Here is a 26,388-nt window from a genome sequence, read left to right as displayed (position 1 = left end):
GACGTGCTGTATAAGTGCTAAGTACTTTTGTTGTTTAAGCGATAATGTTCAGAGTGGGCACTTCCAGGGACTTGAGGATCTGAAGAAAAGCTAAGGGGATTTAACATAGCTAGTTATTAACTGCTGCTATGGATTGCTTTACCTGGGACTGTAGAGGCATGTGGGGTATTTTCTCTCTGCTGAAAAGATCAGAGTAGAAATGCACATCCATGGGACACAGCGTGGTGTTATACAAAAGTAGTCAGACATGTACAGTTACAAATAGGAAAATAGCATTTTGTGCTCATGGTTCCATTAAAAACACACATACAGAGATTTTTGTTGTCATTACTTTCTTGTTCAAGAAACTTGTTCACCTGTTTACTTGGCAGCCCTGATGTATCAGTAATTAGTTTCCTAATTAACATGAGTTCTCCATCCAAACAAAAATATTATCTGAATTTTCATTAATAGAGGCTAGAGATGTTTTGTCTGTCATTGAAACAAGGTGATAGATCTGAAAATACGAGTTATTTGACATTTGAGACAATATTAACCTGATTATAATTTAGCTAATGTGAGTGAGAGTGTGTGTATGTGAGAGTTGAGATGGTGGATGTCCTAATGCAGGGATCAGCAGTCTTTGGCATGCGGCCCGTCAGGGGAAATCCGCTGGCGGGCTGGGATGGTTTGTTTACCTGCAGCATCCGCAGGTTCAGCCAATCGCAGCTCGTACTGGCCACGGTTTGCCGTTCCAGGCCAATGGAGGCTGTGGGAAGCGGCGGCCAGCACATCCCTTGGCCCACGCTGCTTCCTGCAGCCCCCATTGGCTGGAACATTGAACCATGGCCAGTGGGAGCTGCGATCGGCTGAACCTGCGGACGCTGCAGGTAAACAAGCCGTCTTGGCCCACCAATGGATTTCTCTGATGGGCCGCGTGCCAAAGGTTGCCGATCCCTATCCTAATGTTTACATTCTCCTATGTGTCTGAGACTACAATTCTTTGAGGTGGGGCTCTTTTTAGTTTGCACCATCCCAACCACATTGATTGTATAAATAAATAATTTTAAGCAGGCACGTTTTATTTTTGGTGTAAAATATTTGGCAGTATCTTTGCAGGTGCAGAAAAATATTCTTTTAAAATGTACACATACTGTGTGTCTGCATTCTAAATATTTTGTTTTCAATTACACTTTTTAGGAGCTGAAACAGAATTTAAGTCAAGACATAGATGAACATCAGCATGAGCTTTCAGTATTACAGGATGCACATCGACAGAAACTAGCCGAGATAAGTCGTCGGCACCGGGAGGAGTTAAGTGAATATGAGGAGCGAATTGAAGAACTTGAAAATCAGTTACAGCAAGGTATTTATTACCCTGCGATCATTCTATTTTATAGGCTGTTACCTTCAGCTTTTGTATGGAATGAACTTTATTCAGAATATCAAATGCACATACAAATGAGCAGTATAATCTATGTCCAATACATTCATATGGATTTAGCAAATCTTTAGTTTGGTTATAATTGACTTGAGCACATTTAATTGCATTGTTGATGGCTGCTCTTCAGAAGAAAACACATGTGATGTTCAGCTGTCCACCACACAGATTCTGGTCTAGATACTGAGTGAGAAACTCTTCAAGTCTGTTAAATTAATTTTTCAGACCTATGGGGTTACTACCTGTGGAAGGTTTCTCTCCTGCTATTCCCAATCTACTAGAGTTGAAAACTATCTGAGAAACAGATATCTCTCTTCACTTGTATTTATTGCGGGATAGTTTTTTAAACTCCTGGACATTAATTTGTCCCCTCATAATCTACTTACATCCATATCCGCAGGCAGGTGGTATGCACTAAATCAGGAGTTCTCAAACTGGGAGTTGGGACCCCTCGGGGTCATGAGGTTATTACACGGGGGGGTCGTGAGCTGTCAGCCTCGAGCCAAACCTTGCTTTGCCGCCAGCATTTATAATAGTATTAAATATATAAAAACCTGTTTTTAATTTATATGGGGGGGTTGCACTCAGTGTCTTGCTATGTGAAAGGGGTCATCAATGCAAAAGTTTGAGAACCACTGTACTAAATCCATAAAGCCAACACGTTTGATTTCAATCCGATATTGATTTGGAAAGAGACTGCAGAATAGAGTGAAAACTTTTCAACACAAAAAATAATTCTGGAGGCAAGTAGTAGGTACTACATGGGTCACTCACTGAATGATACGAAGTCAGAGTTGATGGTGATGAGGGCTGTATAAGTTCCTGGTTGGATGGGTTGGTAGATAGAACACTTTCTAGCAACAAGTGCCTTTATCTGCTTTTCTTGTACTGGGATATCTTTGGATGCATATAAGGGAAAGTTTGTATGTCTTATAAATTGGGTCTCTTTTTGAAGGGGGCCTCATTTACAAGTTCATATCTTAAGTTAGTAAGTTTCATTTGTAATTGATTAATCAAAATTCTGCCACCCAAAGAGTACATGTTACCCTTTTGGGAAAGAGATGTACTTCCAATGACAACTGTCCCTTCCCAGAATGAAAGAGAGACTCCATCACCAAGTGTCTCCTCAGATATAGAGTTAGGCAGAAGCACCATGTAAGAACTTTTTGAGGTCTCAACCAGAGTGGTGTAGGGAATTGACTCATGTATCTTAATGCTTGTTAAAATTGTTCTGTCTTCTGACTTCTTTCAAAACAATCCTTTGAAAGAGTCTTGGGTGAAATCAAAGGCATGAGCCACACATCTCTTGCATCATGACTCAGCTGTAAGACAAAAGACTTCTCACACTTCTTAGCATGATATTGCTTAACTATGACCATACCCTTGCTAAATTGCGTTTTCACCCATCTAGGATCGTCTGGATGCAGAACCTAGAAATTCTTGTTTTCAGAATCTACGTAGTCATGAATAGACAAGCAACGTGTCTTTTTAGCAGCTTCTATCTAAATTATGGCTTTCGGCCTTCTCGAACTCTGTAACTTGTATAAATGATTTGCATTATAAGTTACACTGGCTATAGAGAGGCTTCTAAAGTTTTAGGGACATTATATCTTGTACCTATAAAAACCCAACTTCTCTTGAACATGACCTTTAGGTTGAAAATCTGAGAGTTTTATTGCAGAATAATGTGTCTTTGCTTCTGTGCTTGGCAATGTACATTTTTTAATGTAAACCTTTAGAGTAAAAGTCAATACTGTTTGCTGTATATTGAATTATAAATGTAAGGATTTATGTATGAAATAACAAAACCAAATGTAATGAGAATTTAAATGCAGTGTTTGTGTATAGAACATATGATTGCCATCAAAACATTCTTTAATTCTTGAAGGAACTTAAAATAAATCTAATATGTTTGTATTGATCTCCAGTTTTCAGCCTCAATCCTGAGAATTTAAAATTGACTAAAATGAATACATATGAAATATATAAATTATTATAACCTGTGACAACCATTCGTTAACTCTGTTACGTTAAAACAACAAACCACAAAACCTAATGTCATTTAATCTGAAATGAACCTGGTAGCTAACAGTTTTCTGGAAAAATAGTTTTAGGAACATATGAAGGACTGACTAGACAACTTTATATTTTGATACTCATTGTGATTTTTGATTATTTTTCCCTTTAGTCAGTTTTTTAACTATTGCTGATTAGAACTGTATCTGCCTCACTTCACTTATTTCAAAATTGCCATTTTATGGTTATCAACATAAGCAGCTGTGAGGTGTATCTCTTCTTCTAAAGCAAACCATGTGTCTTTATATACTTCAAACATTTGTTCTTCTAAATGTCTCTCTTGCATTTCTGTAGGTGAAGTGACTGCCTCCCTTTTACTGAAGTTATTGTTTAACGTTGCCAACCTTTCAAGAATAAAAATTCTTAGTTGGTAGCTGTTCCAGGAGAAAATTCTATAATGCTGACTTTGGTTACTAAACTCAATCTCTTGTGCTTTTTCAGGTGGTGCATGCATTGAAATCACTGATTATTCTAAAATTAGCGACTTGCAAAAGAACATTCAAATTCTACAAACTGAAAAACTAAAGGACACACAGAATATAAAGGAACTGGAGGATAAAGTAAAAAATTTAAATGAGAAATTATGTTCTGTAGAAAATAAGAACAAAATCCTGCTGAATGAGAGAGAACTGGTAAAGATGGAAAACAGCCAAATAACACAAGAATGTGAAAGACTGAAATCTGAGTTTATTAAGCTTCAAAATTATGTTGCAGAACAGGAGACCCTTCTGAAAGAACAGGGGAAAAAACTCCCACTGATGACATCGTCAGAGGAAGAAGTGCTCAGACTACAACAAGCACTGTTGGGTAGGAAGCAATTGAGATTTTCAGTTCCTATCCAAAATATTTTACACATTTAAAAATAGAAGCCATTTTAGGAAAAGAAGTATGAATAAATGAGATTGTGATAACTATGAATAGAGCCACTTTTGAAAAGGGTTTACCCTTGAAATAATCAAGTAAAACAAGATCTGAAAGGACTACCTTGGCACTACTCTGATAATGAGGTAGAAGTCTCTGGATAGCTTAGTGAAGATGCCTGGCTAGAGCCTAGCAGGAATTGTTGTTCTCTGTTTTGCCATAATGTTAAAAAAAAAAAATGCCAGTTTTATGAGATGGTTTCTAATATTGTTTGCATCACTCTGTAAGCATACAGCTAAGATCAAAATATGTAGAGAGATGCTGGCAAGTGTTAGAGATATGGCTGGTCTTAAAATGTTATTGAAAATACTTAGATTATTTACACTGGAAAGAAGAGACGCTAAAGATGACAATTGAACAATTTAAAATTATGGCATGGCACATGAAAAATTACCTTTCTTGTTGGCTTGGGCTACCTTCCCTTATCGACCTGGGCTTGTTTTCTTTTACTTCCCTCTTTCGGATCCATTAGCTGTCTTGCTCTGATGCTTCATCTTGTTTTACTTCTCTTGGCCCCAGCAAACCCTGGGCTAGGTATGATATACTGTAGATATCTGAACACACAGGCCCTCTGAATATGGATCTCCCTATCTGCAGCAGTATTTGGTTTTTCCCACAAAACTCATAGAGAGTTCTCTGCAGGTCCAGAGATCTTCTCTCAAAGTGTAAGGGGGAGGGCTGCAGCTCCCCAAAGTAGATCTGCTCAGGGGTTAATACTGTCTGAGCTCTATCCTTTTTATAGAAGCTACCATTCAGGGGCTTCCAGGGCATTCAGTCTGGGAAGTCCTGGCAACATGGTGGTCCAGCCAGGGAGCCTCTGCAGTAGTTTCCCAGAGAATAGCAAAGCACAGGGCCAGAAGTCGTTATTCTTTCACAGGGGACAAACCCTATTCCTGACTGCAGAATCCAGAAGAGACTGAGGAGAACCTTGTAGTGTTTCTTTTCCCCTAAACTTTTTCTACACAGGGCTTTTTGGAGTTTCTTGTGAGGGTATTGCTTTCAAAACGAGACGGTTAGCCATGAGTTTCCCACAGTAACAGAAGTATATGCTTTTGCTTGTAACCATTACAGAAACTCAGTAGTAGGAGTTATGTTTAAATGAATATTTTTCCATTATAGTGAATTGTTTTTTGATGTTATAGGAATGTAATTCACAAAAATAAAATGCTGTCTTTGTGATTTATAGGCAATGTCTGTATTGTGGTAAAATATATAATCCTTTCATTTTGAATTTTTTTTGATGTTTTGTAAGTCTTAAGTACTTAGTCATTCAAAGCTAAATTTCAGTAACTGCTGATGGACTGTGTCTGTAACTTTGTTTGTGTTCTAACATCTTTGCTTGACTCTAGCTGCGAAGTGATGAAAACTGAATCATACTGTTATGTTGTTATGTTATGGATTTTTTCCCACTGATTGGAGCATGCTGATGAAGTATACAGGTTTATTTCTTGGAGACATCAATTTGGTTTAGTTCCCTAAGATTTTTCTACTTAATTTGTATAGCAATTTAAATGACCTAATCTTCTGGTTGTCAAAATAAATAATTTAATTTTGTTGCTCTTTTTACAGATGCAGAAAAAGAAATAATGAGACTTAATACTTTAAATCAGGTAAACTGATTTCGAAATGATACCAACGCTGAAGTCATAATAGGAAGAACTAATGTGAATCATAGAATCATGCAAATGTAGGACTGGAAGGAATCTTGACAGGTCATCTAGTCTCGTCCCCTGCACTGCCATAGGCCTAAGTATTATCTAGAATATCTCTGGCAGGCATTTGTCTAACCTGTTGTTAAAAACCTCCAATGATGGAGATACCACACTCTCTTTAGGTAATTTGTTCCAGTGATTAGCTACCCTTACAATTAGATGTTAGGAAAAACTTCCTAACCTAAATCTCCCTTGCTGCAACTTAAGCCCATTACTTCTTGTCCTTTCCTCAGTGGTTAAAGAGAAAATTTATCACTCTCCTCCTCGTAACAGCTTTTTATGTACTTGAAGACTGTTATGTTGCCCCTCAGTCTTCTCTTCTCCAGACTAAACAAACCTATTTTTTAAAATCTTTCCTGATAGGTCATGTTTCCTGGACCTTTAATCAATTTTGTTGCTCTTCTCTTGACTTTCTCAAATTCGTCCACCTCTTTCCTGAAGTATGGTGCCCAGAACTGGACGCAGTACTCCAGTTCAGGCCTTCTCAGTGCTGAGCAGAGTGGAAGAATTACTTCTCATCTTACTTACAACTATCATACTAATACAACCCAGAATGTTGTTTACTTTTTTTACAACAGTATTACATTGCTGACCCGTATTTCGTTTGTGAAACACTATAACCCCCAGATCCTTTTCTGCAGTTCTCCTTCCTAAAGTGGTCATTTCTTATTTTGTATTTGTGCTGTTGATTTGTATTTGTCCTTACTGAATTTCATCCTATTTAATTCGATCATTTCTTCAGTGTATCAAGAAGATCATTTTGAATTCTAATCCTGTCCTCCAAAGTGCTCACAACTCTCCCCAGTTTGTCATCCGCAAACTTTAAGTGAATTCTCTGTACCCATTATCCAAATCATTTATGAAGATATTGAATAGAATCAGACCCAGTACAGATTCCTGTGGGACCACACTCAGTATGCCCTTCCAGCTTGATTGTGAATCATTGATAACTACTCTGAGTACATTTTTCCAGCCAATTGTGCACCCATCTTACAGTAGATTTGTGTAGGCTATAGTTCTCTGAAAATGTCATGTAAGACAGCATCAAAAACCTTACTAAAGTTGAGATATATTACATCATCTGCTTTTCCCCCTATCCATAATGCTTCTTACCCTGTCACAGAAGGATATTAGGTTGGTTTGATTTAATTTGTTCTTGACAAATCCTTATTGACTGTTCCTTATTCCTCATTTTCTTCTAGGTGCTTACAGATTGATTATTTGCTCCATTATCTTTCTGGGTACTGAAGTTAAGCTGACAGGTCTATAATTCCCTGGATTGGTCTGTTGTCCTGATTTATGGAGGGCTGGTTAATTATATGCATCAATGATCTGACTAGAAGATAATCAGGTTCTTGTTCTGAAATCAGGCCACAGAATTAGAGAATGTAGAGAGTCCAGTACTTTGTAAGGACTCTCAGGGTCTGTGGCAAGAACACTCCTGCTGAAGACAAAGCCAAGCTTTAGAGATTTTTATTAAAATCAAAGAAAAGGTCATAAAGGCTCCAAACCATAGAATCAGAAATCAATAATATAGTTCTATGGGTACCTGTGGTATCATTCCTTACAAAAGCTATTTACACCCTTTTTTGGGGACCTGGCTATGGAAGACAAAGGACTAACCTTGTCTCTGGCTTGCCAAATGAGTCCGATGATCCAGGTTCCTCAACACTGAGATGGTGGGGAGAAGGGTCAAATGTAGAGCAGCTAAGCCGGGATGGGCAAACTACAGGCCGCGGGCTGGATCCTGCCCCTCAGGGCTTTGGATCTGGCCCATGGCGCCGCCGGTACTACATCCCTGCAGCTCCCGGGTGGGGGGCAGAGGATTCCATGCGTCGCCCTTGCCTCCAGACACCGCCCCCTGCAGCTCCCATTGACTGGAAACGGAGAACCGCAGCCAATGGGAGCTTCAAGGGCAGTGCATGCCGAGCCCTCCACCCCACTTCCCCCAGGGGCTGCAGCGCTTCCGGGAGCAGTGTGGAGCTAGGGACAGGAAAGGCATGCAGAGAGCCTGCCCTGGCCCTGGTGCGTGCCGCTGCCACACCGGAGCCCGAACCTCTCCTGTACCCCACCCCCCAACTCCCTGCCCTAAGCCCCCTGCCTGCACCTTGAACCCCTCCTACACTCCAACCTCCTGCCCTGAGCCCCCTCGTATACCCTGCACCACAACCCCCTGCCCTGAGCTCCCTGCTGCACCTTGTGCCCCTGTGCACCTCAACCCCCTGCCCTGAGCCCCCTGCTGCACCTTGTGCCCCTGTGCACCTCAGCCCCCTGCCACACCCCACATCCCTTCTGCACTCCAGCCTCCTACCCTGAGCCCCCTCCTGCAATCTGTATCCTCCTGCACTCTGCGCCCCAATCCCCTTCCCTGAGCCTCTTCATACATCCCGTGCCCGTCCCTTGCCCTGAGCCCCTTCCTGCACCCCGCACTCCCTTCTGCACCCCAACCCATTGCCCTGGCCCTGCTTACAGTTTCCTCGCCCAGATGTAGCTGGTAGCTAAACAAAAGGTGAACTAAAAGAACTAACTCTGCTTGGTGGCTTGCCCTCTTATAGGGTCTTGGGCTATCCTGAATATTCATGTCAGTTCCCAACCTTCCATGCCCAGATCTTATTCCCTCACCCACATAAATCTTTGAGTACACTTACTATATAGGCTAGCGTATTTATGCATATTAATAGCACATCCATACAGACCATTTTGTGTTTAAAGTCTGCCTTCTTCAAGTTCATTGTCTTTATTTTGCTGTTTTCCCTCCCACTGTTCCTTAGAATCATGAACTCTATCATTTCATGATCATTTTCACTCAGGGTACCTTCAATCTTCAGATTCTCAACTAGTTCCTCCCTTTTTGTCGGAACCAAATCCAGAATAGCTTCTTCCCTGGTTGTTTTCTCCACCTCCTGTGGTAAAAAGTTGTTTCCAGTGCATTCCAAGAACTTATTGGATAATCTGTGTCCTGGTCTATTGTTTTCCCAACAGATGTCTGGGTAGTTGAAGTCCCCCATTACCACCACCACTTGTGTTTTGGATGATTTTGTTAGATGTTTAATAAAGCCTCATCCACCTCTTCTTCTTGTTTGGGTGGTCTATAGTAAATCCCTACCAGGACATCACTCTTGTTTTTTACCCCTTTTACTTCTGACCCAGAGGCTTTCAACAGGTCTTGCTCCCACTTCTATCTCAACCTCAGTGCAAGTGTAAGGAAAATCACTCTTTTGAAATTGTATGTTTTATATTGAACATCTTTAAAGCTTTTTTATTTTCATGTAGATAGTCTTGTGGTAATCAAGGAAGTAACTTTAATAATTTCATGATTAAATACGCTTTCCCTATCTCGTCTATATCCAATCTGGTATGAGAAACTCCACACAATCTAGTAGTTAGAAGTATTGCACTCCCTCTAACAGTTTATTGTTCAATGTAATACAGTGTGTAACTTGTTTTTAATTAAGTAAGTGGTGAAGGCATCCTAGAAATCACATGTAGACTTTTCGACATTATTACAGTATTTGCATTGTCACTTTCTAAAAATTGTTTGTTTTTCATTCTTACATGCTCCTTTATAGCAAAATCTAAGATGTTGTAGACATCTCGCAGATGCTGTTGTTTTGATACTTTGATACAGATTCAGAAGGAACAAAATTATCAGATGAATTACCAACTGTGTTTTTGTTTTGTTTTGTTTTTTTTTGTAGGCTGACAGTTTTATTGGTGCAGGAGAAGATGGTCTAAAGGTTAAAACAGATATACAAGTTTTAAAAGAAGAACATTATAAACTAGAAAAAGAAAAGGTATGTTAGTTAATTGACCATCTTTGCTTTTAGTTTTGTATATACATTTACTGCAGGATAAGAGAGTATTAACAAGCACATTGTGAGCGCATTACTATTCTGTGTAAAGTTTTCAGACCAGCCTCAAATCTACTTAGAAAATTTGACTTTGTTCATTAAGGTATTTGTATGAAGTTTTTGGACTTATAGTATATTTTTATTTCTCAATTTTTTACAAAAATGTCAAGAAAATAATTTAATTCCATTTCAAAATTAAAAGAAATTATTTCAGTTAAATTCCCATATTAAAATAGGTATTTGATTCTGAATTGTATTTGTTACTACTGCGTGAAAGTACATCCCGTTGACATATTGTAAGGGAAAGAGACAGCTTTTGCACTTTGTTTACTTGATACATATTACATCATAGAAACTGATGTATTTTGAGTTGTAAATTAACCATTTTACAGAATTGCATTGATATGTTGCCTTAGATGTTGATTTAAAAAAAAAGGAAAAGGACGAAAAGAATCTCTGAATTACTAGCTTTGTAGTTATAGCTTTCCATCAGCTTCTGTCAGTGTTTTGTTAAATATGATTCTCCTTCATATTTGGCATTGTATTGTGGTCTCTAAATTCTGTTTGCCATTATTTTCACACTGCATCCCACCCCGCGAATGACAACGACATTTTGATATTGCACCATAGATCCAAAGGTTTCAGTTTCTTTGGTAGAAAGTTGTTAACACAGAGAAATGACAGTGCTTGAAGCATCAAGTTTAAATACTTGGTCTCCCTGGAAATTTAGGTTCTTCTTTGAGTAGTGTTCCTATGGGTGCTCCACTGTATGTGATGTGATCCCCTGTGCCTGGGATTGAAGATCTTTGCTAGCAGTGCCCATGGGGCCCCACATGCACTCCTCCCCATCTTGCGCCGTGGGTAACTTATAGCTATGTGGTCTAGCTGCCCTCAGTTCCTTCTCAGTCGCCTTTGGTATGGAATCCGGAGCAGAGCACTTCTACCTCCTTAACCTTTAGAGAGAGACTTTCCATTACCTTACTCTTCCCTGTTTTCTGCCCTCCCCAAATGGGAGCTTTCCTCCTCCTCGGGACTATGCCAGGATCTCCTGGGTTCGAGAGGTGCCTCTTTTTTGTTAGGAGGCCTTTCCTGTGAGTGACGGGCACTCATGGTGCATCCACTGCCTCAGTGAGGGCCACGTCACACAAGTGCACCCACTGCATCAACTAGACCTCTGAGGCCCCAAAGGGCTGTGAAGTCAGACTCCGAATTCTCCTCATGGAGAGTTCTCTATGGCCAGCTTTGGATCCCAGCCTTGATACCTTTCCGGCCTGGCTCTCACCCTCATTTCGGTCAGCAGTCGATTCCCACTCGCCATGGCCATCCAAGAGAAAATCCTCTCTTTCCACTCAAATGGGAAGAAATAGACCACTACTTCACCTTCCAAGGAACCACCTCAGAGAGAGCCATCCCCTGCAAGGTCAGTAGCCTCAACATCATCAGGGGTGAGACTTAGCTCCCATGACTGTCTGAGAACCTTTGATACTGGAGCTAAACATAAGTCCAAGGACCCTAAATAGGCAGGACCAAAGGCAGATACACTGTCTCTCAGGACCGAGAAACACAGTGCAAGAGCTTCCGAAATGGTACTGAGTGCCTCATCCAAGACAACCTTGGGTGTGTCAGCACTGACAACAGTGTCGGCATCGACCAAATCCTCGGCACTGAGCAAGCTCTCGGGATCAAGTCAGCCATCTACACCGTTTACTTGCTGCTCGAGGGAATGCACTCCACCCTTGGCATTGATAGTTCCTTTGATTTCTAGACAACTACTGGTACTGATGATGCTCCTGCCTGTGCTACAGCAGTTCAGATATCCAAGAGACCCGGTCATCTGTGATACACCGGAGTCTCCGCTCCTCTGTTGCAAGCTTCCTATAGTTTATCCTCTTGCCGGAATCAGAACCCTACTCCCCTTCACCACTGAGAACTGCACCACCCTTTCCCAGCAACGACGAAGAGGAAGAGGATGACAAGTACTCCATTCCACCCGCATATCTGCAACACAGACAATCCTCTGCTTATCTACGTTATCCAGAACCAAACCAAGGGTCTGGTATGGACCCCCATGGATGCAACCCCACATGCCAGTCTCTCCACATTGGCCCTACTGAGCCTCATGGGCTATCTGTTTGGCACAGTTTTCCAAACCATCCATAGAGCAGAGCCAGAAACACGAACGATCGCCATCCTCATCTGTGTCTTGACCATCTGATGTCAACCCAGTAACGATGGAGGAACAGCAGGAAGACAGAGGAAGAGGTTACACCACCACTCCACTTCTCCTCCTCTTCCCCTGATGAGGTGATCATGCCACAACCTCCTACGTCGGCGGACTATTTCAGACACTTTCAGGAACTATTCTGCAGAATCGCTGAATCTCTCCAGATCTTGCTGAAGGAAGTCCCAAGAGCAACAACACAAGCTGCTTGATATCCTATACCCCTCCACATCGGTGACGATAGCCCTCCTTATTCATGAGGCCCTATTAGACTCTGTCAGTGTGCTCTGGCAGACCCCAACATCCATCCTGCTAACCTACAAGCAAGAGGACACAAAATATTATGTCCCCACTAAGGACTTGGAATTTCTTTTTTTCCCATCCTACTCCAAACTTCCGGGTCGTCAGTGCGGTACATGAGAAGGGATGCTAACACCACCCCAGGGCATAATCCTACAAGAGGGACTGGATGCAGCTAGACTTTTTTGGTTTCAAAGCATATTCTTCTGTGACACGCCAGTCTCATCTCACTAATTAAAAGGCTCTTATGGCCAAATACAATTATATGAACTATTCTAAAATACAGGAATTCTTCAAAATCTGCAAGACAATAAGGAGCATATCCAGACACTCGTGTCTGAAGGACACCACCTTGCCTGCATGGCACTACAAGCTTCTCTGGATTCCGCAGTCATGGCTGCTCACTCCATCACAACAGCTGTGGTAACAAGACAAGTGACATGCCTTCACCTCTCTGGATTCCCTAAAGAGGTGTGCAGTCCATAGTCAAGGATCTATCTTTGAAGGTTCCAAACTATTTGCTGAGCACATGGATGAGTTCTTACGTACTCTAAAGGACTCTTGAGTGATCTTCCGCTCTCTCGACATATATAAACCAGCGCTGAAGAGACATCAGGGGAAATACCAGCTGAGATCCTGAGTTCCACGTTTCACTCCTTGCTGTCAGTATGACACACAACAAAGGCGACAGAGATCCCTTCCGAAGTGCAGACAAATGCTGTCTCATGGAGCTACCTCTTATGCATCTTCATCTAAAATATAATTTTGAAGGTTTGGTCAAGGCCCAAGAAAGCCGCCTCCTGTTAAAGTGACTGCAACCATCTTTAACAACCCACCAGTTTGACGACCATTTAGCCCCTTTTTATCCGTCATGGTGACAAATCACTTTGGAGACACAGATCCTGGAAATAATCAACAAAGGATACTCTATTCCATTCCAATCCCTCCCCTCCTTCCTGTCCTCTTCAAATACCCTTATCACAAACACCTTCTATGAGAAGAAGGAAATAACCTTCTGAGACTGAGGGCTATAGAACCGGTACCATCCCAACACAAAGGGAAAGGTTTTTATTCCCACTATTTTCTGATCCAAAAGAAAGCCGGCATCTGGAGACAGATCCTAAACTTATGAAACCTCAACAAGTTAATTTAACTGCAACACTTCAGTCTTGTTACACTTTCAACCATTATCCCAGCACTGGAGTATGGATACTGGTTTTCAGCCCTCAGCTTCCAAGACGCGCATCTTCACATCACCATACACCCTGCTCACAGATGATTCCTCAGATTCATCCTGGGAACCAGTCATTACCAATACAAGGTACTACCTTTTGGACTCTTTACAGCCCCTCACTCCCAAGTATTCTCCACAATCTTTGTGATAGTGACAGCATACCTGTGCAAATAAGGCATTGTCGTAGTCCCATACTTAGACAACTTTCTCCACAAAGCTCCATCTGAACCTGACGCAATTCACACCATATGAAAGATGGAGCTTTTCTTGAACCTTGACCTACAAATAAACATCCAAAAATCCACACTGTCACTTGTGCAACATCTTGAATTTATTGGGACACATCTGGATGCAATACAGGCCGGAGCCTTCCCTTTAGCTCTCAGATTTTCTGTAATAGTTGAGCTTATATCCACTGTGAGAACCAGCCTGCAGCTCTCCACCAGGAAGTGCTTCCAGCTGCTCAGCCATATGGCAGCAGCCACATTCATGTAAAACATGCCAGGTTGCACATCTCCATGTGTGGCTACGCACAGTGTATGTACCTCACAGACACAAGTCTTCACAAACTCCTATCCATGTCTGGTGGACACAACGCCAAAATGTCTGTATGGGGGTCCCTTTTCTCCAACCGACATTGTCCCTAATTCTAACAACCAACACCTCCCTAACTGGTTGGGGAGCACACCTTCAGACCCACAGGGAAGGAGGTCTCCTGCAGAATTCTCCATGCACATCAATCTTCTAGAACTGTGAGCGGATAACAATGCATGCTGACATTTCCTACCACTGATCAGGCATCAAGCCATAAAAGTAATGACAGATAATATTGCCTGCATGTTCTACATCAAAAGACAAAGCACAGTAAGGTCCCACTCCCTATTCTCGAAAGCACTGAAATTGTGGAACTGGTGTATCCAACAGGACATCAACATTTCAGCTGCATACCTTCCTGGACAGCAGAACACCATGGTAGACTCATTGAGCAGCCAATTCTTACAAGACCACGAGTGGGAACTAGATACAAGAGTCCTTCAGTGCATGTTCAGCTACTGGGGATTTCCCCACATAGATCTCTTTGCAGCACCAAGAATGCCAAATTTCCTCGATTCTGCTCACAAGCAGCTCTGGGACACTGGTCTCTAGGAAACATTTTCATTATTACATGGGATGATCCACTACTCTGCCTTTCCACCTTTTCCCCTCTTATTCAAGGTACTTCACAAAATACTGGTGTAACGATCCTGAGTCATCCTTATATTCCTAACATGGCCATGACAAATTTGGTATCCGTACATCCTATGCATGACAGTGTGTGCTCGGATCACCCTGCAATTGATTCCACACCTCCTCTCGCAGGATGCGGGCCAAATCCTCCAACCCAATCTGTCTCCTTCATGGTTTTGGGATTTGGAGATGTCCTGGTCAGGAGCAATAAAAAAGGTTCTCTTAAATAAGTGAGATGTCTCATTGTACTTGCCTCCAGAAATGGGAAAAATTCCAATCCTGGTGCACAGCCAATCATGTCTGTGATAAATGCCCCATTACCATTCATTCTATATTATATATTAGATCTTAAAAGATCAGGCTTCTCTACAAGCTCTGTTTGTGTGCACTTGGCTGCCATCACAGCATTCCCCACCCCAAGATGGATGGCTATTCCATATTCACATACCCTGCTCATGAAGAGATTCCTTAGAGACCTTTACAACCTTTACCCTCACGTATGACATCACAACCTCATCTTGAACTCTCTCTCACCAGACCACCATTTGGGCCCATGACAACATGCTCTTACATTCATCTTTCCATGAAAACAGCATTTCTTGTAGCCATCACGTCTGCCTGACAGAGAAGAAATAGAGGATCTCATGGCATACCCCCCGAATACAGTTTTTCATAAGGGCAAGGTCACATTATGCACGCATCCAGAATTCCTAGCCATGGTGGTGTTCTTCCATTTGAACCAACTTATCCACCTTCCCTGCTTCTTCCTGAAATGCATACCAGCCAACATGAAGCAATGCTACATACCTTGGACATTAGGTGAGCATTAGCCTTTACCTTGATAGAACTAAATCTTTCAGACAATTGTTGTGCTTATTCCTCTCAACCGCCAAATGGTCAAAGGGAGTGCCTGCATCCAAACAATGTCTTTCCAAATGGATCTCTCAGTGCAGATGCCTTTCTTATCAACTGCACAACCAGCTACCTCCACCTGGAACTTGAGTGCATTCCACTCGCGCACTCTCCACATTATAGACTTTAGGACTTTAGGGTCAGAAGGGACCAGTATGATCATCTAGTCTGACCTCCTGCACAAAACATTGATTGCCTTTCTCAACAATGTGCCGATCACTGACTTTTGCAAAAGGCCATCTGGGTGTTCATGGACACTTTTGGCCAACTCTATGCACTATCCATGTTGCAGCATCAGATCCCCTACTAGGACACACTGTCCTCTCCTTATTGGACACTACTCTAAAGCCCCAGCCTTACATCTATGGGCACTGCTCTACAGTCATCTACAGTGAAGCACCCAGAGGGACACTACTGGAAGAAGAGAAGGTTACTCTCCATGTGCAGTAACTTAGGTTCTTCAAGATGTGTCCCCCTATGGGTGCTCCACTACTCGCCCTCCTCCCCTCTGCTTCAGAACTCAAAGATAAACTCTTCAGTAGAGAAGGAACTGAGTATGGTTGGATCGCACAACACTATATATAGATGCTCCGCCATGGCGTGAGACAGGAAGAAGCACCTGTGTGGCCCAGGTGTAAGGGGTGCTGCTACACTGCCTACAGTAGAACATCCATAGGAACAAACATCTCAATGAATATGTTACTGCCCGTAGTGAGTAACCTCTAACATTTGGCAGGGTTGACTTGTTGTTCTATGGTAATCAGAGTTCCATGTAGTTTACTATGTGTTTGGAAGCACTTTCAAACTGATGTCCCCTCTACTCTGCATGGACGCTTAAAGTCCCATTGCATTTTTCATCAGAGGTTTACTCGGATACCCTTGGTCAAAACCCTCCCTTCCCTCTTCCATTATGCATCATGCTGTGCTCCAAGAGCCACATCCATTATGCAGCTATGACAGTTTACACCAGCTGTGGACAGATTTCTCTTGTGGATGATGTGATTTTGCTTTGTGCACAGTTATAAGTTGCACTGGGATCTTTGTGATGAAAATACTTTTAACTTATGTATATTTATTAATGTTAATAAGACACCTTCCTCACACTGAATAATGCTTAGTTGGGATAAAACTGAAGTTAACTTGTTCCAGTGTCCAAAAGACTCGCTTTTTTGTTCAAACTGAAAATGCTCTGGTTGACTAAATATAAAGCCTGTTTTCAAACAAGTGTTTAAAAACTTGAATAATAGTATAAAATCCAATTTATGTCCAATATAAGGAAGAACTTCAGAAGAAACTGGCAAGTTTACAACATAAAGATGAGGATGTTACATCTGCATCTATTGAAGACATGAATTTGGAATTAAATCAATTAAGGCAAGAGTTGGAAAGGAAGGAGCATGAACTCAAAGAAGGTATTACAGAAAGAGCAACACTAACAGCAGAATTAGAAGAATTGGACAAGCAGAATCAAGAAACTGTGCAGGTAACAAATATTGCCGAGAATTAATGGACATATTTACTTTTTAGACATTCAGTGTGTGATGTTAATCTTTGCTCACAGATATCAGGGCCTATTAGGTTCTCAGTAGTCAATTCTTGCCATACTAGATAAGACTAGTGGTTTATTTAGTCCAGCATCCGTCCTAACAGTGGCTGATACCAGATTCCTCAAGGAAATGCAAAAAAATTCCTGTAATAGACAATTATAGAATTACAAAGAATAATACAAGAATAACATACCCGCTACCCATAATGGAAATTTCTTACTAATTTCTGTCAGGTAGTGGTTATCATGTGCCCTCTACCATGAGGGTTTATTTTCCTTTTGAGGAATGTTGCAGTACCAAGGATATGTTTAGGGTTTTTTAATTCAAATAAAATCTTGACCTCCATAATAACTTATGACAATGAATTCATATGTTAACAGTGTGTTATGTAAAAAGTATTTCCTTTTATCAGTTTTAAATGTTATTAGTTTATAGCAGCATAACATCTTAAACTTTTTTTAAAAAAAATCATCAGATTTTGAACAAAGTCTGTGAAACTTAGTGGTCACAGATTATTAATAGTTTTATATTTGTCACTATTTTAACTGATATTCAGATTTAAAAAATGTATTTGAAATACATCTGTTTCACATTAACTACTTGACTTTTCAGAAAGAAAATGGCCAATACCACAATAACTAGGGTCTTACCAAATTCAAAGTCCATTTTGGTCAATTTCATGGTCACAGGATTTTAAAAATTGTAAATTTCAGCTATTTAAATCTTAAATTTCACAGTGTTGTAATTGTAGGGGTCCTGACCCAAAAAGAAGTGGGGGGGGGGCGAGGTCACAAGGTTACTGTAGGGGAGTTGCGATACTGCAACCCTTACTTCTGCACTGCTGCTGATGGCAGCGCTGCCTTCAGACCTGGGCAGCTGGAGAGTGGCAGCTGCTAGCTGCGAGCCCAGCTCTGAAGGCACAGCTGCTGTCAGCAGCAGCACAGAGGTAAGGATGGCATGGTATGGTGTAGCCACCTTTACTTCTGCACTGCTGCCTTCAGAGCAGGGCCCTCAATCGGCAGCCACCACTCTCTGGCCACCCAGCTTTGGATTCAGCACTGCAGAAGTAAGGGTGTCATGGTATTGTCACCCTTACTTCTGCATAGCTGCTGCCTTCGGAGCTGAGTGCCCAGCCAACAGCTGCCAATCTCCGGCTGCCAAGGTCTGAAGGCAGCGAAGAAGTAGGGTGGCAATACTGTGATTCCCCTAAATTAACCTTGTGACCCCTCTGCAACTCTTTTGAGTCAGGACTCCAAATTTGAGAAACGCTGGTTTCCCCTGTGAAACCTATATAATATAATGTAAAAACACACACAAGACCAGATTTCACGGGGGGGGACCAGATTTCATGGTCCATGATGCATTTTTCATGGCCATGAATTTGGTAGGACTCTTACAATAACATTACAAAATAGTATGACAGCATATGAAACAAATGTGCTGTGTGAGTCAAAATAATTTTATCTTTCAGGACAAAACTTCCCATAAATTTGATTCTACCTACCTTATTGAGCATATGATAATGTAAACTCAAAATAGAAAAAACTGAATTGGTATGAAAAAGCCACACAGTTATATCAGCTCACTGGCTTTATTTGCAGGGTGTTCTGATCTGCAAAATGGCAAAATTGAAAAAGAGAGAAGAGAATTCTGTAATGTCCAGGGAAAGAATTATAGTGTTCAGAAATTAAAAACCTCTATTAAATCATTCTGTTATCCCTATGGACCTCCCTCCCCGCCCCAAAAAAGCTTTCTATCCAATGCAGATTTGTTCCCTACAGATTCATAGATTCAAATCCTACGGCCAACAGGGACCATTATGATAATCTTGTCTGACCTCCTGTATAACACAGGCCATCGAACTTCCCCAAATAATTTCTAGAGCATATCTTTTAGATAAACATCCGATATTGATTTAAAAATCATCAGTGTTGGAGAATACACCACATGCTGTTGTAAATTGTTTCAGTGGTTAATAACTCTCACTGAAAAATGTATGCCTTATTTCTACTCTGAATTTGTCTATCTTCAACTTCCAGCCCTTAGATCGTGGTATACCTTTCTCTGCTAGATTGAAGAGCCCATTATTTAATATTTGTTCCCCATGTGTGTACTTATAGACTGTAATCAAGTCACCGCTTACCCTTTCTTTGTTAAACTCACAGTAAGGCATGTTTTCTAATCCTTTACTCATTCTCTTGGCTCTTCACTGAAACCTCTCCAGTTTATCCGCATCCTTCTTGAAATGAGGGCACCAGAACTGGGCACAGTATTCCAGCAGTGGATGTGCTAGAGCCAAATATACTGATAAAATGACTTCTCTACTAACTACTGAGGGGCAAAACAACTGAGGAGAGTTGGCAGTTTTTCAAAGGGACACTATTAAGGGCCCAAAAGCAAGCTATTCCGCTGGGTAGGAAAGATAGAAAATGTGGCAAAAGACCACATTGGCTTAACCATGAGTTCTTACATGATCTGAAAAATAAAAAGGAGTCATATAAAAAATGGAGACTAGGACAAATTACAAAGGATGAATATAGGCAAACAGCACAGGAATGCAGGGGCAAGATTAGAAAGCCAAAGCACAAAATGAGCTCTAACTAGCTATGGGGATAAAGGGAAACAAGAAGACTTTTTATCAATACATTAGAAGCAAGAGGAAGGCCAAAGACAGGGCAGGCCCACTGCTCAGTGAGGAGAGAGAAACAGTAACAGGAAACTTGGAAATGGCAGAGATGCTTAATGACTTCTTTGTTTCTATCTTCACTGTGAAGTCTGAAGGAATGTCTAACATAGTGAATGCTAATGGGAAGGGGGTAGGTTTAGAAGAGAAAAGAAAAAAAGAACAAGTTAAAAATCTCTTAGAAAAGTTAGGTGCCTGCAAGTCACCAGGGCCTGACGAAATGCATCCTAGAACACTCCAGGAGCTAACAGAAGAGGTATCTCAGCCTCTAGCTATTATCTCTGGAAAATCATGGGAGACAGGAGAGATTCCAGAAGACTGGAAAAGGGCAAACATAGTGCCCATCTACAAAAAGAGAAGTAAAAACAACCCAGGAAACTACAGACCAGTTAGTTTAACTTCCGTGCCAGGGAAGATAATGGAGCAAGTAATTAAGGAAATCATCTGCAAACACTTGGAAGGTGGTAAGGTGATAGGGAATAGCCAGCATGGATTTGTAAAGAACAAATCATGTCAAACTAATCTGATAGCTTTCTTTGATAGGATAACAAGCCTTGTGGATAAGGAAGAAGCGGTGGATGTAAAAATGGCCTACATTCTTTATTCCTGGGTGTATACATTTACATTTAAGTTATTAAAACACACATTGTTTGCTTGCATCCAGTTTACCAAGTGATCCAGATCTTTCTGAATCAGAGACCTGTCATCTTCATTATTTACCACTTCTCCAATTTTTATGTCATCTGGAAACTTTATCAGTGATGATTTTATGTTTTCTTCCAGGTTATTTGATAAACATGTTAAATAGTGTAGAGTGAAGATAACAATCCCAGAGAGACGTCACTAGGAACAGACCTCTTTGATGACAATTCCTTGTTTACAGTTACATTTTTGAGCCTCATCAGTTAGTAGTTTTTAAATCATTTAATGGGTGCCATGTTAATTTTATATCGTTCTAGTTTTTTAATCAGAAAGTTGTGCGATGCCAAATCAAATGCCTGACAGAAGTCTAAGTATATTACATCAGCACTATTATGTTTATCAAACAAATTTGTAATCAAGCACTATTATGTTTATCAAACAAATTTGTAATGATGTAACAGGGTGTGCTGAATCAGGAGCTGAGTCAGCATCCCATCTCTCAAATCCCCACCAATATAGATTAATTGAGAAGGGTCAATCAGCTGAGTAGAGCTACATCTGAAGGGCTAATTAGAGGGGGAAGCAACCCCAGTATCTGGGAGCCTGTAATTTGAGAGGAAGGAAGCCGTGGAAGGGAGAGCTGAGAACCAGAAGGAAAGCAGAGATGAGCAGGGCTGACTGCTGCCAGCTCTGTTCCCTTCTCCAGAAGCAAGTGCTGGCTAGGGCTTGTAAATGTAAGTAAATAGCACTACAGATAGAGACCTGCTGGCACAACAAAATAAAACATGGTGGTAAAGGAGACATGAAGTGGTTTGGGTTTTACTTAAGGCCTGAACAGATTCTCAGGAGATGACCCCATAACAATTTTATCAACAACGGATATCGAGTTTGTTTGACAGGATCTGTTTTCTGTAAGCCCATCTTGATTTGCCTTAATTACATTACCCTTCTTTAGTTCTTTATTAATTGCATCCCAAATGAGCCATTCCATTATCTTCCCAGAATTGATGTCAGGCTGACAGGCCTATAATTAACTGAGTTATCTCATTTACCCTTTTTAAAAATTGGCAAATGAGCTTTCTTCCAGTCTTCTGGAACTTCCCCAGTATTCCAAGACTAATTGAAAATCAACATTAATCATCAATGATCCCACACTTTCACAGGCCTTGGGTGGCAGGCCAATCCTTGCCCACAGACAACCTGCCAACCTGAAACATATTCTCACCAGTAACTGCACACCACACCATAATAACTCTAGCTCAGGAACCAATCCATGCAACAAACCTCGATGCCAACTCTGCCCACATATCTACACCAGCGACACCATCACAGGACCTAACCAGATCAGCCACACCATCACTGGTTCATTCACCTGCACATCCACCAATGTAATATACGCCATCATATGCCAACAATGCCCCTCTGCTATGTACATCGGCCAAACTGGACAGTCTCTACGGAAAAGGATAAATGGACACAAATCAGACATTAGGAATGGCAATATACAAAAACCTGTAGGAGAGCACTTCAACCTCCCTGGCCACACTGTAGCAGACCTTAAGGTGGCCATCCTGCAGCAAAAAAACTTCAGGACCAGACTTCAAAGAGAAACTGCTGAGCTTCAGTTCATCTGCAAATTTGACACCATCAGCTCAGGACTGAACAAAGACTGTGAATGGCTTGCCAATTACAGAACCAGTTTCTCCTCTCTTGGTTTTCACACCTCAACTGCTAGAACAGGGCCTCATCTTCCCTGATTGAACTGATCTCATTATCTCTAGCTTGCTTGCTAGCACACATATATATACCTGCCCCTGGATATTTCCATTACATGCATCTGAGGAAGTGGGTATTCACCCACGAAAGCTCATGCTCCAAAACGTCTGTTAGTCTATAAGGTGCCACAGGATTCTTTGCTGCTTTTATTAATCATCTAGCAAGCTCAGCAACCAGTTCTTTTATACCTCTTGAGTACAAGGTACTGTCTAACTTTAGTGGCTACTGTTTTAATGTCCTCCAGAGATGTGAGTGAAGTGGAAATTGTGTTATCACCATATGATGAGACTATATCATCTGTTTTTTCCCCAAATACAGGACAGTAATATTTATTGAACACTTCTGCCTTTTCTGCATTATTATCGATAATTCTACCGTTTCCATCTAGTAATGGGCCAATACCATTGTCAGGATTCTTTTTGTTCCTAATATATTTTTAAATTAATTTAAATTTAAATTCTAGATATATTTTGTTCAATGTAATTTCATGTTTTTAAGAGGCTTGAAGAAAATTTTGTTTTTTCAGTTATATGGAACCATGTTGGCCCCACATGTGGGTCATCTGTAGGATTGGGCTCTTTAGTTCTTCTTTGAGTGGTTGTTCATGTCCATTCAAAGTAAGTGCGCGCGCGCCGCGTGCACGCCAGCCGGAAGATTTTCCCCTAGCAGCTTCTGTAGGGTTGGCTCAGGCGCCCCCTGGAGTGGCACCGCCATGGTGCCCTATAAAGGGGCCCGCCAACCCTCCACCCCACAGTTCCTTCTTACCGCCGGTGACGGCTAGCTGGAACTTCTCTTGCATAGCAATCTGGCAGTGTCCTATCCGTACCGTTTAGTCTGTGTATTTGGGCCTAGACCCCCAATTTGATGGTACGGTCGAGGGCGACCTACCAATCGAGACTCTGGATCCTCCCACCCCTATCTTTGGGTCATGTCTGTCCCACTTCTACCATGCCTCGTCCCAAATTATGTCAGACAGATGGGTGCTCCGCACGGTAGAGAGGGGATATTCTATCCAGTTTTCCTCCCACTCGCCCCACCAATCCCCTTCCCCGTCCTTCTTCAGGGACCCTTCTAATGAGCAACTTCTGGTTCAAGAAGTGAAGTCCCTCACGGAGGCAGGGGCAGTGCAGGAAGTCCCTCGGAAGCACAGGGGCAAAGGCTTCTACTCCCGGTACTTCCTCGTACCGAAGGCAAAAGGGGGCCTGAGACCCATCCTAGACTTGCAGCGGCTGAACAAGTTTGTGAGGAAACTCAAGTTCCGCATGGTCTCCCTGTCCTCAATCATTCCCTCCCTGGATCCAGGAGATTGGTACCCCGCCCTTAACTTAAAGGACGCCTATTTCAACATCGCCATAATTCCACGGCACTCCCGGTACCTCAGGTTCGTCGTGGCTGGCATCCATCTGCATTTCACGGTGCTCCCGTTTGGCCTGTCATCTGCTCCCAGGGTCTTCACGAAGTGCATGGCGGTCATAGCGGCCTTCCTGCACAGGCACGGCATCCAGATATTCCCCTTCCTGGACGACTGGCTCATAAAGGGCCTCTCCAAGGAGCAGGCAGAGACCCAGGTGCTGTTCATCAGGCGGACCTTTCTCGATCTGGTCCTCCTCTTGAACGATGCCAAATGCACCCTGTCTCCAACGCAACGCATAGAGTTCATAGGAGCAGTTCTGGACTCCACACACGCCAAAACGTATCTGCCGGAGTCCAGGTTCTGTGCAATTTCCGAGCTCATCCTCGGACTGCACCGCATCCCGATTACCACGGTTCGAGTTTCCCTCCGGCTGTTGGGCCACATGGCGGCATGCACCTATGTGGTGGTCCACGCCAGACTCCGGCTTCGCCCGCTGCAGTCCTGGTTGGCGACAGTCTATCGCCCGATCAGGGACCCCGTGGACTCCGTGGTGTCTGTTCCCCGCTCGGTGCTGCGCTCGCTTCAGTGGTGGCTCAACCCGCGGGAAGTCTGCAGGTGTGTTCCCTTTGTGCCCCGCAGTCCTCCCTCTCCCTGATGACAGACGCCTCGGATCGAGGTTGGGGAGCGCACCTGGGACGCCTCAAGACGCAGGGCTTGTGGTCGCCAGAGGACCTCGAGTTGCATATCAATGTTAGGGAGCTGAGAGCGGTCCGCCTGGCATGTTTGACCTTCCGGTCTCACCTGGCCAGCAGGTGTGTTTCAGTCCTTTCGGACAACACGGCGGCAGTCTTTTATATCAACAAAGAGGGGAGTGCATGCTCCACTTCCCTCTGCAGGGAAGCCCTCACGCTGTGGATTTCTGCGTCCACAGTGCCACTCACCTGATGGTGGACACCCTCAGCCGCTTGTTCCAGGGTCACAAGTGGTCCCCCGATGGGACGTGGTGCACTCAATTTTCCAGCTCTGGGGCTTTCCTCGGTTAAACCTGTTTGCCTCAAGGGAATACAGGAAGTGCCGACGGTTTTTCTCCCTTCTGGGCCACAGTTGGGGGTCTCTGTCGGATGCTTTCCTTCAGCCATGTGAAGACGGGCCTGCTCTATGCCTTCCCTCCGATCCCCCTGATACACAGGGTGCTTTTAAAGATTCACAGGGATCGCGTCAGAGTAATCCTGATACCTCTGACGTGGCTGCGCCAGCATTGGTACACGTGACTCCTGCACATGTCCGTTCAGGCGCCCCTGACACTGCCCCTACTCCCGGACCTGATCACGCAGGACTGGGGCTCCCTCCGCCATCTGAACCTCGAGTCCCTTCACCTCACAACCTGGATGCTCCATGGCTGAACCCGGTGGAGTTGCAGTGTTCCCAGCAGGTCAGGCAGGTGCTGCTGGGTAGCAGGAAACCGTCAAGTAGGGCCACCTACTTGGCTAAATGAAAGTGCTTCTCCATCTGATCAGGTCAGCGGGGTCACGACCCGCTGGGGTTTCCAATTCCTGTTATCCTTGACTATATTTGCTTCACCTAAGACAACTGGGCCTCTCCCTTTGCTCCATTCGCATACGTTTGGCGGCCATATCCACTTTTCATCTGGGAGAGGGGAGTGCCTCAGTGTTTGCGAACCCACTGGTTGGGCGTTTCCTCAAGGGTGCGTCAGCCGACCCCTGCTTGGGACCTGAACCTGGTCCTCTGGGGGCCTCCCTTTGAGCATCTGGCCTTGTGCTCCCTGCTGTACCTGTCATACAAGACTACCTTCGTCCTGGCCATCACCTCGGCCCGACGGTTGTCGGAGCTTCAAGTGTTAACATCTGAGCCCCCGTACACAGTCTTCTACAAGGACAAGGTCCAACTTAAACCTCATCCGGCTTTCCTACTCAAGGTCTTTTCACAGTTCCACATGGGCCAAGATATCTTTCTCCCTGTGTTTTACCCGAAACCACACTCCTCCAGCGAAGAGCGGAGGCTACATTCCCTGGAAGACCGCAGGGCCTTGGCTTTTTACATAGAGCATACCAAGCCGTTCAGATGCTCGACCCAGCTCTTCGTCGCAGTGGCAGAGAGGATGAAGGGGCTACCGGTCTCCTCTCAGCGAATCTCTTTGTGGATTGCGACCTGTGTCCGAGAATGCTACTGTATAGCGAAGACCACTATCCCTCCGGTCACAGCCCACTCCACTAGGGCGCAGGCCTCCTCGGCGGCATTCGTGGCTCAGGTTCCAACTCAGGAGATTTGTAGAGCAGCCATGTGGTCCTCCATCCACACGTTCTCGTCTCACTATGCCATCACGCGCCAGGCTAGGGATGATGCAGCCTTCAGTCGCACAGTACTCCAGTCAGCAGGGGTCTCCGACCCCACCTCCTAAGGTTAGGCTTGTGAGTCACCTACTTTGAATGGACTTGAACAACCACTCAAAGAAGAAAAAACAGTTACCCGCCTTTTAGTAACTGTTATTCTT

At 43.1% G+C, this 26,388-nt stretch overlaps 1 protein-coding gene across 1 annotated transcript in view; it reads left to right on the top strand.

Annotated features, from left to right (window-relative positions):
• The window catches only part of TRIP11 (thyroid hormone receptor interactor 11), an 81,345-nt gene that overhangs the window by 16,887 nt on the left and 38,070 nt on the right, over positions 1 to 26,388 (top strand). Inside the window, exons 6-10 of the mRNA XM_050953171.1 lie at positions 1,180 to 1,345; positions 3,938 to 4,303; positions 5,987 to 6,027; positions 9,828 to 9,923; positions 17,151 to 17,357. Coding sequence (XP_050809128.1) covers positions 1,180 to 1,345; positions 3,938 to 4,303; positions 5,987 to 6,027; positions 9,828 to 9,923; positions 17,151 to 17,357 — 876 coding nt within the window. The remainder of the gene's footprint in view (positions 1 to 1,179; positions 1,346 to 3,937; positions 4,304 to 5,986; positions 6,028 to 9,827; positions 9,924 to 17,150; positions 17,358 to 26,388) is intronic.

Source organism: Gopherus flavomarginatus, chromosome 5 (assembly GCF_025201925.1).
Source record: "Gopherus flavomarginatus isolate rGopFla2 chromosome 5, rGopFla2.mat.asm, whole genome shotgun sequence".
Classification (NCBI taxonomy): domain Eukaryota; kingdom Metazoa; phylum Chordata; order Testudines; family Testudinidae; genus Gopherus; species Gopherus flavomarginatus.
The sequence above is the reverse complement of the archived record's forward strand: the minus strand, read 5'-3'. Positions and strand labels throughout refer to the sequence as shown.